Source organism: Perca fluviatilis, chromosome 16 (genome assembly GCF_010015445.1).
Source record: "Perca fluviatilis chromosome 16, GENO_Pfluv_1.0, whole genome shotgun sequence".
In the NCBI taxonomy this organism is placed as follows: domain Eukaryota; kingdom Metazoa; phylum Chordata; class Actinopteri; order Perciformes; family Percidae; genus Perca; species Perca fluviatilis.
The window spans coordinates 30096875-30114259 of NC_053127.1; the positions used below are offsets into that span (position 1 = coordinate 30096875).

Below are 17385 nucleotides of genomic sequence, written 5' to 3' on the forward strand. Positions count from 1 at the left end.
ACTGTTAGCTTTGGCTTAATAATTAACTGTCCAGCATGCAGACTTTAAAGCACTTCCTGGCCTGATCAGTAGAAATTATGGTAGAAGTGACAGGAACGCTTCCATTAAACTGGGACAAATTAGTCCACACAAATGTTCATAATTTGTTGCAGGATATTTTATTATGCCATGGTGTCGTTCAGCTCTTCTAATGTTTGTTTTTACAGCTTGTTATTTATTCGCTGGTATGTCATCTTAACCAGAAGAGACGCAGCCCTGAAATATTGTCAGTGGCAGGTCGTCTCCCATAGCTCCAGTTCTTTACACATACGGTTTAGGTATGGAGACTGTGTCAACCTCACGCTCTCTGCTGAAGTATCCTGTCCAAGGTTTGACCAGAGGGATGGGGGAGGGAGGAACACCTGGTTAGCCCCTCTTTAACAAGCTGTCACAGGACCTAATGAGCTCCCTGATTATCTTCCCCAGGGAGTATGTAAAACCTATGTCCTCTGTAAAATAACCATTTCTATTTTTACCCCAGTGGACAAAACCCTGCTGATTATAAATCACTGGGTAATTGTCCACGATGCAGGTCAGACATGCACAGAATACTCCAGAGTTTGATTTGGAGACTTTTAACCTATTGACACATATACATAAAATATCCTGCGTCTCGGAGTTCCGTCCACTGGCCAATCTCCAGTGAGGATGGAAGACCACTTGTCATACGATGCCAATACCGCGCAACAGTTACACTGTTGGGATGTCTGCGCTGACAAGTGGCTCCTATAATGACCTCATAGAATAAAAGGCGGGGAGGGGAGAGGGTGCTTTGTTACCTGGGCCACCCTTCTACACCACATCATCAGCAATCAACCTCAAAATTCTCTGCAGCCCGCCCACATTTGTGGTCTAATGTGAGAGTGATTAGTACTGACAAACCCAGGGAAACAGTAATACGTGGCATAAGCCAGGCTGTGTTTGTTTAGCCTCTGTACAGAGCTCAGGGCAAACAAGCAGGTTTTGCCAAATGATGGGTGGCATGTACTGTAAACTGACTGGTTCCCGCCGGCTCGAGTCAGTTTGAGTGTGTGTTTATGTGTGGTCGGGGCTCCAGTGGATTGGCAGGCTGGGACTGTATACACTGCTGCATTCTTTGGGCTGTTACTTTATCTTTGAGATGGATGAGGATGAGTCCCCATCTTCTCAGATGTAACGGGTCAGTTGCACTCATCCTCTAAACTCTCACACAGACTCATACCAAACCTTGCAGTCATACCAACTGATTACCCACTGCTGCCGAGTCTCCACAACCCTGAGTGGGTTTTGTAGAATAGCTAAACAGGAAAGGGAGTGTCCAGACACAAAGGTGTGAGCAGCGATGGGGAGACCTGGCCAGATCTGTTTCACTATGTCATCATGTGAAAGGGCCCCCCACCCATCAACTCCTCTCGCCTTTCAGCCGTTCTCAATGGGCCCTGGGAATTTCTCACCACGATCTGGTTAGCCCCATTACAAAGAACCCCGTGGCCAGCAGCTTTGAAAGCACTCTTCCATACACATAGGCGCAAGCACGCAAAGGACTCCAGCAGCATTCATCACAATGATGGATGAAAGGGAAACTAGAAATGACAAGCTGTCGTAAGTGGATTGATCCTGAGCAATTTGTATGATCTGCTCTGGAGCTGTTGACATAGGAGGTTGTTTCTTGTTGCCGTGTTTGTGTAAAAATTCTCTGTGATACTCACTTTACTGGGTTGTGGAAATAATTCACCAGTTTTCGTTTTCGTTCCGTGCGACAGAAATCAATTTGCTGAGCCTTTATTTTTTTTTTATTTTTTTTTTAACTGCATGTAAAGTACACACATTGCCTCATATCAGTTACAACACACTCCCAAAAAACAGTTTGGGTTCACAGACCAGAATCTAAACCTCCCCGCTCAGCTGTTTGTTTCCATCTTACAGTCAAAACCTTCATGGCGCCGACAACTGGAAATGACACCCAGCTTCATGTCACTAAGCTGCCCCGTACATTTCTTCCTCTTTTACAACATTCTCTGTTCTCTCTTCCCCCCAGATGACACAGCCGGGTCACTAATGTGTTTCTGTGAGCAAGAGAAGAAGGGAGGGGGTTGATGTTTGCATATTCGACAGCCTGCGTCCAGGATATATGCCTTCCCTGGACGAAGGCCATGAGCAATACACATATATACACATACAGTGCACCCTGAGGAGAAACTTAATGCAGCTTCCACCAGGGAGGGCCAGACCACTTTATGAATATTGATCGAGTCTGGCTGGCTGAGCGCTGGGTCAGCTGTAGGGCTGCAGTATTCAGTCTTCCAAACTGTCTGAATGTGTTTAACACATCTCATGACAAAGACAGTGTGAAGCAGCAGTGCCCCCCCCATGCTGGTGGCTCTGCACTGCTGCCAACCAGACACTTAGCTCAAGTGTTGTTGGTACCCACTGGCAGAGATTTGGCAAAAGCCTGAGTGAACATGCCTGCAGGTAGTGTTTCGAATTCTTCTGTGTTGGCTTGTCGGAGGCATACATTAGGAAGAATCTTGGACCGGCCAGTAACATCCTCCTATTTTTTTTTTTTTTATTCCCCAGAGCAAGCTCCATAGTAATGCAAGCCAGTGATGTCACCAATCACTCTCCTGTCTTCACCCATATCCAGTTTCTGTATGCTGCACTTGGCAAGATCTCTTCACATGAGGAAAACAACAGGAGGCACACATACAAATGCAAACTCATGCTCTCTGTCTCTCTCTCTCCCACACACTCTGACACACAGCCGTACAATTTGACATAGGGCTCCTGTCAGACATGCAGTGTAGATATTACACACACTTCGGAGTTCAAGCCAAGTAATGGAATTTAACGATAGCAGTTTGTTACGCCTTCTGACTTAGAATCAAAGAAAGCACACAGTATATCCAACGAACGCTGTTTACCTTTAGCTGAAGCCATAATATTTATTCTTTGCTCATATCTGATTCACGATTTCTGATTCATACTTTCTAGACCGTAACTTTGAGATTTCCGTGAGATTGGGATTTTCCTTTTTTAAGCATCTGGCCACAGAACAAGCAAGCCCCCCTGCCTGAAGTTGCTATGCTCTTTTTGTTTCTAAACTGGTGGTGTTATTGATCTTGGCCTACTGCTTTAAACCCAATTCCGTTCAGCTGGTCCAGTGGACAGCGCTGCGCCGTCATTTGGTCAGACCCTGAGGTTTACACTGAGCCATGAATGGATCTCTATGTTGTTCTCATAGGTTTTGGATCGTTTCATCACAATCTGTGTTTGGAGGCGACACCCCTTGTCCCACTCCCTCAATCTGAGCTGCTTTTGATAAAGTCCTCCTCTGATACTGTCATGACTGTTGTTTCTATGTCTCCCCTAACAGACACGGACCATTGAGGCCAGGACACACACACGCGCACACACACGTGCAAACAAACTGGAACATTGATACAGACATTTGAACACAATGGTACATGTCATGCACATACCGTACCGTTCATCATTCTGGCAGCTGTTCAGACAGAAGGGGTTTTGGCCATTTTATGTTGAGTAGAAATTTGACACGCATGCACATGTGGCCTGTGTGTACTCCTCCTATGCCACTCCTTTTGCCATTAGTCAGGCTTTACAAGAGCCACTATGTACTACAGCAGGGTTCTGAATGAATTACTTTACAGAAATGTCCACAAGAAAACATGATGTGTTTTAAGGGCTGCTGATACCCTGGAAACCATTTGTCTCCTCCTTAATTTAACTGTTAGCAACTGGAAATGTGACCTTTGCCCTCTGGGGCTCAGAGATTTATTCCTCTGTAATTCCTTTATTATTATGCCACTCATTCATTATGTGCTCATATATGAAGAAGCATTTATCCTGGGTGAGTGATGTGTCAGAGTCATGTGCACTGCATCTCTTCACCAGAAGTGTGTGTGTGTGTGTGTGTGTGTGTGTGTGTGTGTGTGTGTGTGTGTGTGTGTGTGTGTGTGTGTGTGTGTGTGTGTGTGTGTGTGTGTGTGAAAAGCAGAGTGGTTGCCATGGCACCCAAGTGGAAACACAACACATGTCAGCTGGTGCAGGCAGTGTGTGTGACAGAGGGGCCTCAGAGATATACGCTGGACGTGCGGCATGATGCTCCTCTGCTGTTGGGTAATATAGGTTAAATAAACTCTCCGGGACAAGAGTTGGCTCGCTGTGACATCGCTCAACTGTTGGAGGAGATATTTCTGGCACCAGAGTTGGAGTTTCAAGGTGTCGCTGTTGATTTTTTCCCCCGCTGGATTTGATTCTGTCATCGTGAAATAAAGCACTGTGGTACAAGAGAGGGAATGTTCAAGGCCACATTTAAAAGTGGGTCTATTGAAGAGAGAGGGAGAGATCATGGGAGAATGTAACAGGGTTTTTAATGTGCTCTCTTTGCCCCATTTCAACCAGATGTTTAACAGCGAGTTAGGTGTTTTTTTTGCCACCCGCATCTTATCCCGTCTTTCAACACACCTTACATATTAGCGCACATGCCTGTTATCAGGGAAGGATGCCCATTGTGTGTCCAGATGAGTAATGGTCTGATGGCGAGAGTAGAAATGTGTCATGGTAAAAGAATGTAGACTTTAGACCTCTCCTGTAGGTGGTATTTCTTTCTTCTCCGAACAACATGGAGACTGTGCATACGTGTCTTAAGTGATTTGCTGCAGTGCTATCCTGCCACACACTACATGTTGGGTTGTAGGATGTACCATGTGGTAGGTTGTTTGAGGTTATGGTTAATGATACGGTATGTGTTCCCCTTTTCTTTGCAGCTGAGATATCAACATGGCTTGACCACCCCAGACCTGCAGCAGACATTACCCAACCTGAAGAACTTTCTGGAGCATGGTCTGCTGGTCCGATGGTAAGCCACTTTATGCCTCAAATATTTCTTCCAAGGTCGGGAGCCGGGAGATGTGATAAATGTGACATATCTGGTTTTACAGTGGATTTACTTCTATCCAACACAAGGATCAGTCACTCTTTGGAATAATCAGAATAGTTTCAGTTTTTTCACCAATTGACCATTTTTATCTTTTTTTATTTTATCATATCCACATTACCTTCATTAAAACAGAAAGCTATTCCTTCTGTGGTCTAATCACCCACCACATGAACAGACAACATATAATAACCTCACATCATAACACCAACCCATGACATTCAAAATCAGACAAGAGACAAAGAAGAAAGACAAAAATAATAAAATAAAATCTAAAATCTTTATCCACTTTAATACATCATAATTTATTTATTCATAATACTTTGTATTATTAATCTGAATCTGCAAAGTAAGCTATAAAATAAATAGTGAAGTAAAATAGGCCTACTTGAATTGCAGGAGAAGTAGTATAAAGTTAAATACTTAAAATTAAAATACTCAAACTGAATCTGAATCAGACTGCGCGGACCTCAACTGTATAATAATAATTTTGGTTCATTATAAAACTGGCAGGCCTACCTTGATTGTAGGTAATTATTGGGAAACATTGGATTAGTCCTGGGAAAGAGAATTGTGCGATTTTTCCTTTTTGTATCAAGCAGCAAAAAAGTTGTAGCATGACGTGTTTGAGTTAATTTGCCTGCCTGGACATGGCACATCCTGCAATTTGACAATTGAGCATGCGCACATCACAATGTCGATGCTGAAACGATATAGTATATATAGTGCGGCACTAATTTGAAAGCATTTTCAGACCAGTCCTGTTTGGAATCTTTCCTCAGATACTGTTAGTATCTTGAGAAAAGACTCTACATCTTGAAGCTTTTTTTCTCATAAACTGAGACATGAAAGCATATCATAAATCTCACATTTATCTTCCTTGCCTATCAGTCACATCCTTAAAAACGTTGCAGTCAGATTCTTGGAAGAATGGTTTTCCTGGGCTGTTTATCATCAGTCCTCATGGCATTCTGTGTCAGCAGTAACTCCTGGTAGCTTGACAGAGGATTCTGTCCCCAGTCAGTAAAGGTGTTGGGAGATGAATTTAACTCCATTCAAGTTTACACAAGCTTTTGGAAACTCCTGTATCTTAAACTGTGATTAACTCACTCCAGACACACTATAAATTGACTTCAAGAAACCCACTAGCATAGAAACATTACAGCTACAAACACACATTTTGTCATAAATGTATATTGTTGAATCATCAGCATAAATAGAACCTTTTGCACTGTCCCGGACTAATGGAAAACAATTTGTAAAAATACTAAACGGTCCTTGACAGGTTCCTTGTGGTATCCCAAAACTGGTAGAATTTACACTTGAAAATCTATTTATTTGCTCTATATATTACTCAACAGGAATTGTAAAATGTACTGAGACCATCCACTGCAATCTCTTTAAGATTGTTCATATACAGTACATGTCTAGCAGATGTGGGTTTTCAAAGTAAGAACTGTTCTGACAACAGAAGTTTGGTCTTACATCGTATTGTTGTATTAATAATTAATGCTATTGGGGTGGTGATGGCGCAGTGGATATGATACATGCCTTTGGTGTGGGAGATCTGGGTTCAATTCCCACTACGATACATCAACCAATGTGTCTTTGAGTAAGACACTTAACCCCTAGTTGCTCCAGAGGCGTGCAACCTCTGATCTATATAGCAATTGTAAGTCGCTTTGTATAAAAGCATCAGCTAAATGACATGTAATGTAATATAATATACTTCACCTTTGTAATGATGTAGCTCCTCTGCACATCATCAGTACCTCCATATTTAAAAAGAACAGTTCTTGATGAGATTTGCAGCAGCCACTTTGTCCCGATGATGTGGAATTAGGGTTGGGTATCGTTTTGGTTTTTTCCGATACTGGTGCTAAAACAATACTTTTAAAACGGTGCCAGTGCCTGAACCGAAATATATATAATATATTTATAATGAATATAATATAAAATCTAAAAAAACGGAGTATAAAACGACAGTTGGCGACATTAAAGAACGGCTTGTTTATTGCTAAGGCCATATGGTCAAAATTAAATGATTGATTAATAATTTAATAACAATAACTTATAACAATGACTTTTTTCACCAGTAAATTGCTGGTAAACGACAAAAACAAGCACCAGATGGGAAAAGGGTATTTTACAATAACTTTGAATGCACCACAAGGCTGGTGAATTTCAAGTCTGTGTTGTTTTTTCCGACAACGGCAGCAGCAGTCAGACTGTTACGTCCCGGTGTTGGAATCCTCTACGGGGAAATACAGTCACACTTTACACCACTTAATGTAAGCTGTCAGCATTTTAACCATTGTGTTTAATCCAGCTACTAGCTAATGGTAACATAGCGTCCCGTGCAGCGATGCTTCTGAAAAGAAAAAAAAAAAGTCAGGCATCGGAATGAGGCACTGAAATTTTCGTTCTTATTCGGTCTCGTTAGTACCGTTTACGTCGGAATCGGTGCTCTATTGGCACCGCGTTTCGGTACCCAACCCTCTGTGGAATGCTTAGATCTCTGCCTCTTTCTGTCTACAGGCTAATGGCCTGTAAGTAACCCTTCACTAAATCCTGAGAGTTGGTCTGTGTTGGACTTGAGCTCCACTGCCCTATAAAAGAGAAAGCTGTCTTTGATCTCCACTCCTCTCCCAGGGTCAGCAAAGGGGAAAATGTGTATTACACACATTAATTGAATAATCTTTTGTTTTGAAAGGAAAGAAGCCATGAAAAGCCCAAGCTCTCAAATCAGCCCTCCTCTGCCCCCCTCCTTAATGGGAAATGGAAGGGCCCAAAGATAGATGAGATGAAAGCATGGACCCGCTAAGCCTGAAGGGGTGTGTGTGTGTGTGTGTGTGTGTGTGTGTGTGTGTGTGTGTGTGTGTGTGTGTGTGTGTGTGTGTGTGTGTGTGTGTGTGTGTGTGTGTGTGTGTGCGCGCGCATGCGTGACCGTTTTTAAAGTGGAAGTGTAACAGTTCGACAGTGGCTTGCCACAGCCACACACCTTGTGTGACAACGAGCCCATAGGGACAGGAACAAAAGCTGCCCTGTACCAACTCAGAAGTCATCAGCTGAAAATTAGGAAGCTGCCTTTCTCATTAGCTCTAGCAGCACTTTGCTTCACAAACATACATTGAAATCAGTCATTCACACTGTCATACAACACAGAGCTCTGCTACTAACGGGATAGATTTAGCAACACCTTAAAGGAGCTGTACTCGACATTCAGAGCAATAATATAGCAGCAAACAAAAATTTGCCTTGTAAAGATACGGTAATTGCATCCTGAGCCGAGAATGAAGTCACACTCCCTCTGTGTGTTGTAATCCGAGCTTCTTTGTTCTTCAATTTTGATAGTCGGTCCAGCCACATGTGCACGTGAAAAGAATGCAGGGATTTCACGTATTGGAGAACAGTCTGTGAGAGCCATTTGGAGTCAATCCCAGCCCGCTGTTTTCTTTTTCTCTCAGTATTTTGAGTACAGCCCATTTAAAGGAATATTTTAACATTTAGGTAGAATGCGTATTTGCTCTCTTGCTGAGAGTTAGATTAGAAGATAACTCTCATTTCTGTATCGTAATTATGGAGTCTCCAGCAGCCGATTAGCTTATGTTACTATAAAGACAGGAAGCAGGGGAAACAGTTTGCCTGGCTCTGTCCGAAAGGTATCATCTGCCCACCAAAGCCCAATACACCCATAAAACCAAAACATGTTGTTTATATACTGTATACATTTAGGTTCTTGTAGTTATTACCCAAACGAGACAAAACTTGTTCATTAGTGAGCTTTAGCTTTCAACCCTTCTTTACATTATACCAGTCATCTTGTAAATCTCCTATCTAATAAATATTTTCTTTTCTTTCTCTTACCATTAAGCTACTTTTGACTACAGTATATCGCAACTCCTCAATACAGTACACTACAGCACGTTATATAAGTGTCTTTGCGTTTGTTTATTCATTAATTTTTCCACAGAATTATCAATATGCCCCTATATTGAAAAGCCACACTCAGACAAGCAGGCCGTATTGTACTGTAGCTCCATGAGGATGCATTGGATTAAATCTAAGTTGGGATCAATTAGCATAACGGTATAATAAAATAAACGAGCATGATAAGAAAAAAAGGTGATTTTATATATATATATATATATATATATATATATATTATGCTAACATTTAAGTAGTTACGTTCATATACAATTTCAGGCGCTGGGACCCTGCTCATGAAATATGGATGTATGAAAAAGCTGCATGGCAGCTGCAGATAATTAGCTTATAGACTGTGAGAGAGAGACTAATGTGCTTCCTCCATCCCTCCTTGCCACCTCTTTCTTCCCTCGCATCCAAACAAGGATGATGTGATGAAGGATATGACCAAGGGCACTGTTTCCAGAACACATTTGGAAACAGTTCCTCCCTCCATATAGAACTAATTCAGCATGCATCCAGTCTGCAGGGAGAGCCTTTCCCCAAGCGCCAAGACCGACACTACGGTAGCATTGCGGGTTCATCTTGGACATTTCATACAGACCGGATGGAAAAACTGAGGAAAAGCTGAGTGCACATAGGAATAAAAAGGGTACAAAGTATGTTCAGTGGGCTATATGATGCTGGTCTGGTGAGCTGCTGATCATATCTTTATACATTTCCAAACAGTACTGTCTCAGAAACACATCATAACATGTCATGATATATACAGCCCAGCTCTGGTGAAAAATGGGCAGTATAGTTTTTTTTGTTTTTAAAACTTGCTGAAGGATAAGAAACAGGGGAAATGGTGAATCTATAACCCAGAGGCAGACAGAGACAGTACCAGAAACTAATTCTTTGTAAACTCTACAGTCTGCTGAGATCAAAGCAAACACATTTAACATGCTGCCATTTGCCGCCTGGCAGAGGTTCACAGGGCCCTAATCCTGCTCCGGTGCCTGGAAGCAGGGCTACGTACACGGGGGAGGTAGGGTGTGGTCTGGCCTGGCAGATTCAGCACTGCCGCTGGAGGATGTGAACCTCCTCAAAGACCCCATAGTGTATGATAGGTAAGCAAAACCACGGTAGTCCCCCTGTGTTACATGATGTACACAAAGGGATGCTATCATACAGCTGCAGTCTAGTCAGTTAAAGATGAAAGGATATCATCTACAATTTATATACCTAAAATAAGCATTTGCAAGGTACATTAAGCCTGAGCATTTGCAAGATACATTAAGCCTGACAGGATCCCTATGGATTTACAATACTTATCATAGGCGATGATCATTTGGAAGGATAAGTCAAGGATATTTTCTTTTTCCTTGTTCATGTGATATGAACCACTTCCTCCTTTACCATTGGGGATATTGATGTCATTTCAATTTAATTTATCTTCCTCTTATAACCATTTTCTAACCAACCATGTTTTAAGTTTCATTTTTTAAAGGAAGTTACTATAATGTGATTGCTTTTTATTTTTTAAATTAAGCTTTTAAATCCTCTAAAATAAAAAATAGATGTTATTAGAACTTACTCAGTGTAACTTCTAATAACATCTATTTTTAAGTACATTTTTACCCTCCACAAAAAGTGAGTAGAATACTGCTCGTTTTTTTTAACAGATTAGGTTTGCTCAACAAAATAATCTTAATTTAAGACTGGTAGCAGAATAGGAAGTCACTGTGCATGAAAAAAGATACGTTGTCGTTTTTACACTTTGGTTTTTGGTGCATAGAACACAGACCTATGATGTGTTCTGGTCAGGACATTTTGTTACCGTTTGACAGAGCCAGGCTAGCTGTTTCCCTTCTTTTCCAGTCTTCCTGTCATTCCAGGCTAAGCTAAGCTAACTGTGCCAGGCTGTAGCTTTTCATATTTATTGAACATGCATATATATTTAATTGGTTTATTTAACAGTGCACATTAATAAACATAGTTGTAAAAGTGCCAAAGTTATCCAAAAGGCTATTTTTCATCTGTAGTCCCTGGACAGATGTTACAAAGCCATCCTAAAAAAGGAAATAAGATTGAAATTTTAAAAAAGGGACATTATTGTTATAAACCATGCATTTACAAACAATAGTATTTCCTTTGTAATAGATGTAATACCATTGAACAGTATGCAGTGTCGATATTGTCAGCTTGTTGATCGTGTTGCACGATCTGTGGTGATTCCAGGTCTTCAAAGGCCAGACAGTCAATAAGTCCTGCACTGTTAAGACAAAAAGAAAACGTAGCTTCCACCACAGTGCATATCAAATTCTTAGTAATGTTTGCTCTTGTGGTTTCACAGGGATTCCCTTAAACCACATCAAACAGCCACATCTTATCTGCCATTGTTGGTTTTGGCCCAAAATCGTGGCTTCCTAGCAGGATTTGGATATGAACAGGGGCATGTTGTGAAGCCTGTCGGGGGATCGGACATTGGAAAGGTCTGGCTTACTAAATTCCTGAGTTGGCCTGAAATATACCAGGTTTGACATCAGCAGCGGAAAGGAAGAGAGCGGACATTTGCAGTGTGCAGTGAAGTTGTTGTCAGGGTAGTGCAGCAGATTGGGGTACAGGAGTGTTTTAATCACGATATTATACATCGCTTTTTGCTCGCAGGTTTCTCTATAGAGCTCCCGCTACAGCTTCAGAATAGATATTTGGCAGCTCCTATGTTTACCTGTGTCTTTCTTTATTCCTCCGACAATGCTTTCCTAGCTTTGTGCTTCTTTTTAGCCAGTTCCTTTTAACCAAAAGTTGCAAGGGTGGTTTTCCCGCTCACAGGCGCTAGGGGGGAGCGAGACGACCACCATTCAACTCGAAAAAAGTCATAGAACCATTCCAATGACTCCGAATCTGTTCAGTTAAGGTAAATTAAGCTAAAAAAAACCTGCATAGTTCCCCTTTAACTGTCATCGCTGCATGACCCTCACTTTTTCTGGCTAAACTCCACTACCACGGCCCCTGGTAGCCAGCGTCCCGGAGCTTTATAGCGGCTAAACACAACCAGCAACTGCCACTCAGATTAACCCCTTAACTGAAAGAAAGACGGAGCAGGGACCCCTTGCTACATATATTGTATAAAATGAAGTTGGATATTAAAATGGGCCTACAATAACCTGTGGGGCCGCCTAAAACCTTTATACATATATATTTACATAGAATACTAAGATATTAAAATAGCCTGTTCGTTTTTAACATGTTTTAAAGTTAAACATACATGTAGCACTGTGAATCCTTATACTGTATCTGGGGATGGCCTTAGTGACATCCTTACCTATAGGCCAGTAACGCAATCATCAGTGGGTATTCATATTTGATAATATGTTGGATTAATTTTAGGACTTTTTTATTTTTGAAAAAAAACTTAAAAAACATAACAATAATTTGGAGGGCCCCCTACATTGACTCTGAGGACCCCCTACGGGTCACGGACCCCCTGTTGAAGATCCCCGCTATAGACGGTTTACGTTACAGCGCTTTGCTTCTATTTTGACAATGATGGTCTATTGGTGAAGTAGCATTGATCACTTTGAGGGGGGTGATACATTTTGTCCTCAACGTGGATAAAAATAATTCAGCACAGGCAGGGCTATCCAATAGTTGTCCAATAATGTTGTTCAGTCTTAAACAAAGTGGTGGACTGAGAGATAAACATATATTGCAATCCCTAGAATTTTATTCCACCCCTTTTAAAAAAGCACTTTCAGGACTACTTGTAAGAATGATTTATGCAAGGCGAAGGACATTTCAATATGGGAACAGAGTAAATGTTTAATAAAAATATGAAAAATCTCACGCTGTGCACCAAGAATGTCAACAAGAGACAATTAGCTCATGCAATGTAAGTATTTGGCCTGTATGAGTTACAGCTTTTCCAAACAACTTTAGGAAGTGTGTTGCAGCAGTTCTGTCTTCCCGGCAACCTTAATCTGCACACATGCTTACAGTGGCCGTACATGTGTAGCCTAATTTCCCACATTAAAAAACATGTCATTGATATAATAGTTAAAATGTTTCAAGGAAAAAAATGTTATGACTGCCCAGAGGTTTGCTTGGCTGCAGTCCTCACCGACACACCCAGTCTTCTCTGTTACTCATAGACTGCTGCACAATCTGACACAAATAATAGCACAAATGTAGGCCAAACAGAGAAACTGAGTGGAACAAAATAACACGGTCCACATACAAAATTCCTCATTATACAAAAGACTTTATTGCCAGTGTCAATACATTTGCTAGTGGCATAGATGGCCAGCTAAAATCGGACCAAATGGGTTATATTAGAGAGCCAGCTGGAGGGAGGAATGGAAGAAAATGGCTGATAATAATTAAAATCAAAGCCATTTAATCAGCCGTTGCCGTAAGGACATAAGTCAGTCAAGTTAAAAAACATAGTCACTTATTAGCTTCTTATAAATGATGCATGGAAACTTGAACTTTTCGCTTAGTACCAGTTGTCTCCAGTTTCCAAACCTGTATTGTGTTTCAAAGAGTCTGAATCACATTTTCCACTTACGTAAATGATAACAGACTTCTCATGACATCTGTCTTTCTTCCTTTCTACCGAATCAGGTTTTGAAATTTTGGACTGGCTACCAAAGAGCCCATGATGGTTTCATTTGGAAAGTCACAGATAAGTGTATGAGATGGCACATCATTCATTCATTCATTTATTCATTCATTCATTTATTCTTTTTCATTTGTGTCTCTCCATAAATTAAGTGTTGAAGAGCACATTGTTTCCATTTTGCCCGAAATGCTTTGCTGCAGTATTAACCATATGCTCGTTGGAGGGGCAAGCAAAAGCCAGTCGTATTAAATGATGTGTTTTGATGGACATGCGCTGCCAAGTAAAGCACAGTCCATCTCCTGTTCTGCCCACTTAATAGGAACACCCTCACAGGTTCGGGTCATTACCCTATTTTCTTAACCCTGATCTTGGTTGACCATCCAACTTGTATGCCTCCGAAATGTTATCCATCCAGTATTTACAGGTTGTTACCATAAGCGGTTACATACTGTACCTTCAGACCACGGATGGTTTTCATTTACTGTATCCCAGGCGCTTTGAAGTTTGACAAGTTTCTCTCTTAAAACTAGACAGGCTTCTTCACTCTTCTCAGCAGAGTGTCCTGCCTGTGAACCCTGTCAGGACCACCTCGGCAGGGTGCTGGCATGGGTCAAGGTCAGGCCCCTTTTTACATGTGTTTGGTGGCGGAACTGTCCATCAGACTACGAGCTAGTACGCAAAATAAATGCATACGTCAAGTGCCACTGATAAAGACAACTTGCCTGGTAAGTGCAAAGCGACAGGAGAAAATTTACAAGGACATCTATTATGGCTGCATGTCCAACTGAAAAAGCAGAGATTTGTCCTCAACTCGTTAACCAACACGTGAATCTCTAGAAAGCAGAGAGGCCCTGCTTCACCTTTGACCCCAACAGTACAGTCCTTGGCTCCTGACATAGCGGAGTGGGCACGTTAAGCAGAGCGCTAAGCAGTCCGGTGATTTAGGCCTTGGCTATCACAAGCCGGCAGTAAGGCCCTCATTTAAGTAGATTTATGGCTTCAGTACTGGGGCCAGGCGAGGTGTCCCCAGATCCCGGGTCTGTTATCTGTTATAGAAGTAAATGTCTGGCATACTTGGGTGGACGCCTGCTGCGCACTTCCAGGCATCAGAACATGAGTGTAGTCTCACAGGATGCACGAATGTTTTCTGAATGTTGTAAGTTGGAGTGATTTACAAAGACCTGCAGCTGTCTTTTCTCCTGGACCGGGGGAAAGGAGTTGAGTGCTTAAGGTGGAGGGGTGCGAATGAGATCAATGAAGAACCAGGTCCAAACAGATCCTGGGTGTCTCATTCGACCCTTCGGAACGTTCCAGTCTCATGTGTTGGCGGGAGAGATTGTTGCTTAGTGTAATAAATCAAATACAGTTTTAGGCTGCGTTCAGACTAGATGAGGCGCTGTGGTGAAAACGCCAGTCCTCCCATTCATTTGAATATGGGTAGTCCATTTAAGCCATGGCGGTGGAGCATGCAGGGGGTGCGAAATAAACGCAGCAGCCTGTGGCAAAAAGTAACATCTTTTGGAGAAACGCAACCAGACGTTACGCTGCGATGGCCATCCACGTAACTGGCGATCAGACCTGACACAACACAACTGACACACGGAGTGTGGAAACACAAACGGGCAACACACACACACACCATCGCACAACCCTGCGGCTAATTACCCCAACGCCTGATCCTATGTAAATGTCGTTTTGAGTTTTATCTTGTTTTTATCTTCTTAATTGAATACCGTGCTTAGAAATTGTTTGATTGTCATTGCTTTTATTTATGTCCTTACTTACCTAGTGTCTTTCTCTTTGTTCCTCACAGTGACAGACACCAGGTCTCAAGCTCCATCCCAGTGCCGACCAAGTCTCAGCTTGGTGTGTCTGCTGCCTCAGAGATGGGCTACCCCTGCCAAACCAGCTCCCCAGACCGAGGCCTGAGAAAAAGGGCGAGCTCGGAAGCCGATAAGTACAAGCCAACTCCTTCAGCCAGCTATATCGCAGCTGTGGGTGAAGAGCAGCCCCCGGTTTGCCTGGCACCGCCCTCGCCTTCACCCAAACACCTATCCTCCTCCCTTGATGCCGGCATGGCCTCACTTAACCTGGCCAAGACTACGGAGTCCAACAAGGAGGGAGAGCAGAAGGAAGAGAAGAAGGAGGTTGAGGAGACAGCTGATGAGGTGGAGAGACGCAGAAGCATTGACAGAGACTCTGAAGTAGAAAAAGAAGAAGAGACTGAGGCGCAACCGCCCACTGGCACCGTTTCCCCCAACCCTTTTACAGTGCAGGACACTGGTGAGGAAACTGTTCCAACTAGTCAGCACACAAGAGCCATGAACGGCTCTTTGGTGCCAGGACAGGCGCCTGTTAGCCTGGTCCCAGAGCTGCGTTGCTCTGTTGAGCAAGCTGAGGAGATCATGGGCACAGAGGCCACAGGTTTAGGCTTGGGGTTGGGGATAGGGTTGGGGTTAGGGCTAGCAGATGAGGCCCAGATGGAAGACTACCGCTGCATCCCTGTGGACCACGCAGTAGCTGTGGAGTGTGATGAACAGGTGCTGGGAGAGCTGGACGTCGCCGGCTTTGAGGAGTTCTCCAGACGCATCTATGCACTAAATGAGAACATGTCCAGCTTCCGCAGACCGCGCAAGAACTCCGATAAGTGAGGCAGAGGACCTAAGGTAGAGAGGGAGGCACGAAAAAACTTTGAAAAAAAGGTTTGGACAAATACAAGGCAGGGACATGAGGACAAGGGTGGGGTCCCCACTCCCTTATCGCAGCATCAAAAATCATCTGAGCTATTCTGGAATAACGACCAATTTGCACTTGTGAACATTTCCATAGCAATTTTTTAAATGGAGTACAGTTAAAAGTGCAAGTATCGGGACAGTAAGCTTTACTTTTATTTTTGATGCCAGCATTAATGTATTTTTTAACAATGGATGGAGCAATGAGTCATCATTCAGACATTTTTATTCACAAAATAATTTGGCCTCAGCGTTCACAATCGCCCTCATGAAGTAGTGTCAGTTATTGTAGTCTGTCGGTCCATGACAGGGGACCATTAATGTAAAATAACAACCTATGTGTACAGCATCGCTCGTACTGTTTTCAAACTCGTACTGCAATAACAGCCCTTAACTCCTCGTACAAAACACAACTGTCTCAAAACTGCATTTAAGATTCACATCCACACTCAGAGTGCAGCCTCAGTACATCTGTGTGTGTAAAGATCTTTCAATGCAGCAGCTTTTTTGTGACATTTTATCAATTACAGCATCATTAAAGGTCCCATGACATGGTGCTCTTTGGATGCTTTTATATAGACCTTAGTGGTCCCCTAATACTGTATCTGAAGTCTCTTTCCCGAAAAGATGGTGCAGAATTACAGCCACTAGAGCCAGTCCCACAATGAGCTTTCCTTAGGATGTGCCATTTCTGTGTCTGTAGCTATTGAGGAGGAGAGAGGGGGGGCAAGGTGGAGGGCGGGGGTGTGGCCTTGACCAACTGCCACTTTTCTCGTTTGAAAGCCATGATGTCTCTCTCTCTCTCATGGGTTGGCCAAAATCTCTGGGCAGGCAAAGCAGAGAGAAAGGGGAGGTAACATTGCTTGTTATGACCTCATAACAAGCAGATTCCAAAACATTTTCTCAAAGGCAGAGCAGGATACCCAGGGCTCGGTTTACACCTATCACCATTTCTAGCCACTGGGGGACCATAGGCAGGCTGGGGGAACTCACATTAATGTTAAAAAACCTCATAAAGTGAAATTTTCATGCCATGGGACCTTTAACAAACTAGTAAAATAGTCACACACATCGAGAAGTTTTATCAACATGAATCCTCTTCACTAAGGACGCTGTCCCAGTACTTGCACCTTTTTGAGTGTACA

General features: G+C 42.7%; 1 protein-coding gene across 3 annotated transcripts in view; it reads left to right on the forward strand.

Annotated features, from left to right (window-relative positions):
• Positions 1–16816, forward strand: part of uvrag (UV radiation resistance associated gene) — a 102358-nt gene extending 85542 nt beyond the window's left edge. For 2 of the 3 annotated variants that reach the window (XM_039777481.1, XM_039777482.1), the window contains 2 exons: positions 4806–4897; positions 15322–16816. In XM_039777481.1, the coding sequence (XP_039633415.1) occupies positions 4806–4897; positions 15322–16159 (930 nt within the window). In that variant the 3' untranslated portion in view covers positions 16160–16816. Of the gene's footprint in view, positions 1–4805; positions 4898–13510; positions 13578–15321 lie in introns of all 3 variants that reach the window. The other variant, XR_005636422.1, reaches the window with a different exon arrangement.
• The last annotated feature ends 569 nt before the right edge of the window (positions 16817–17385 follow it).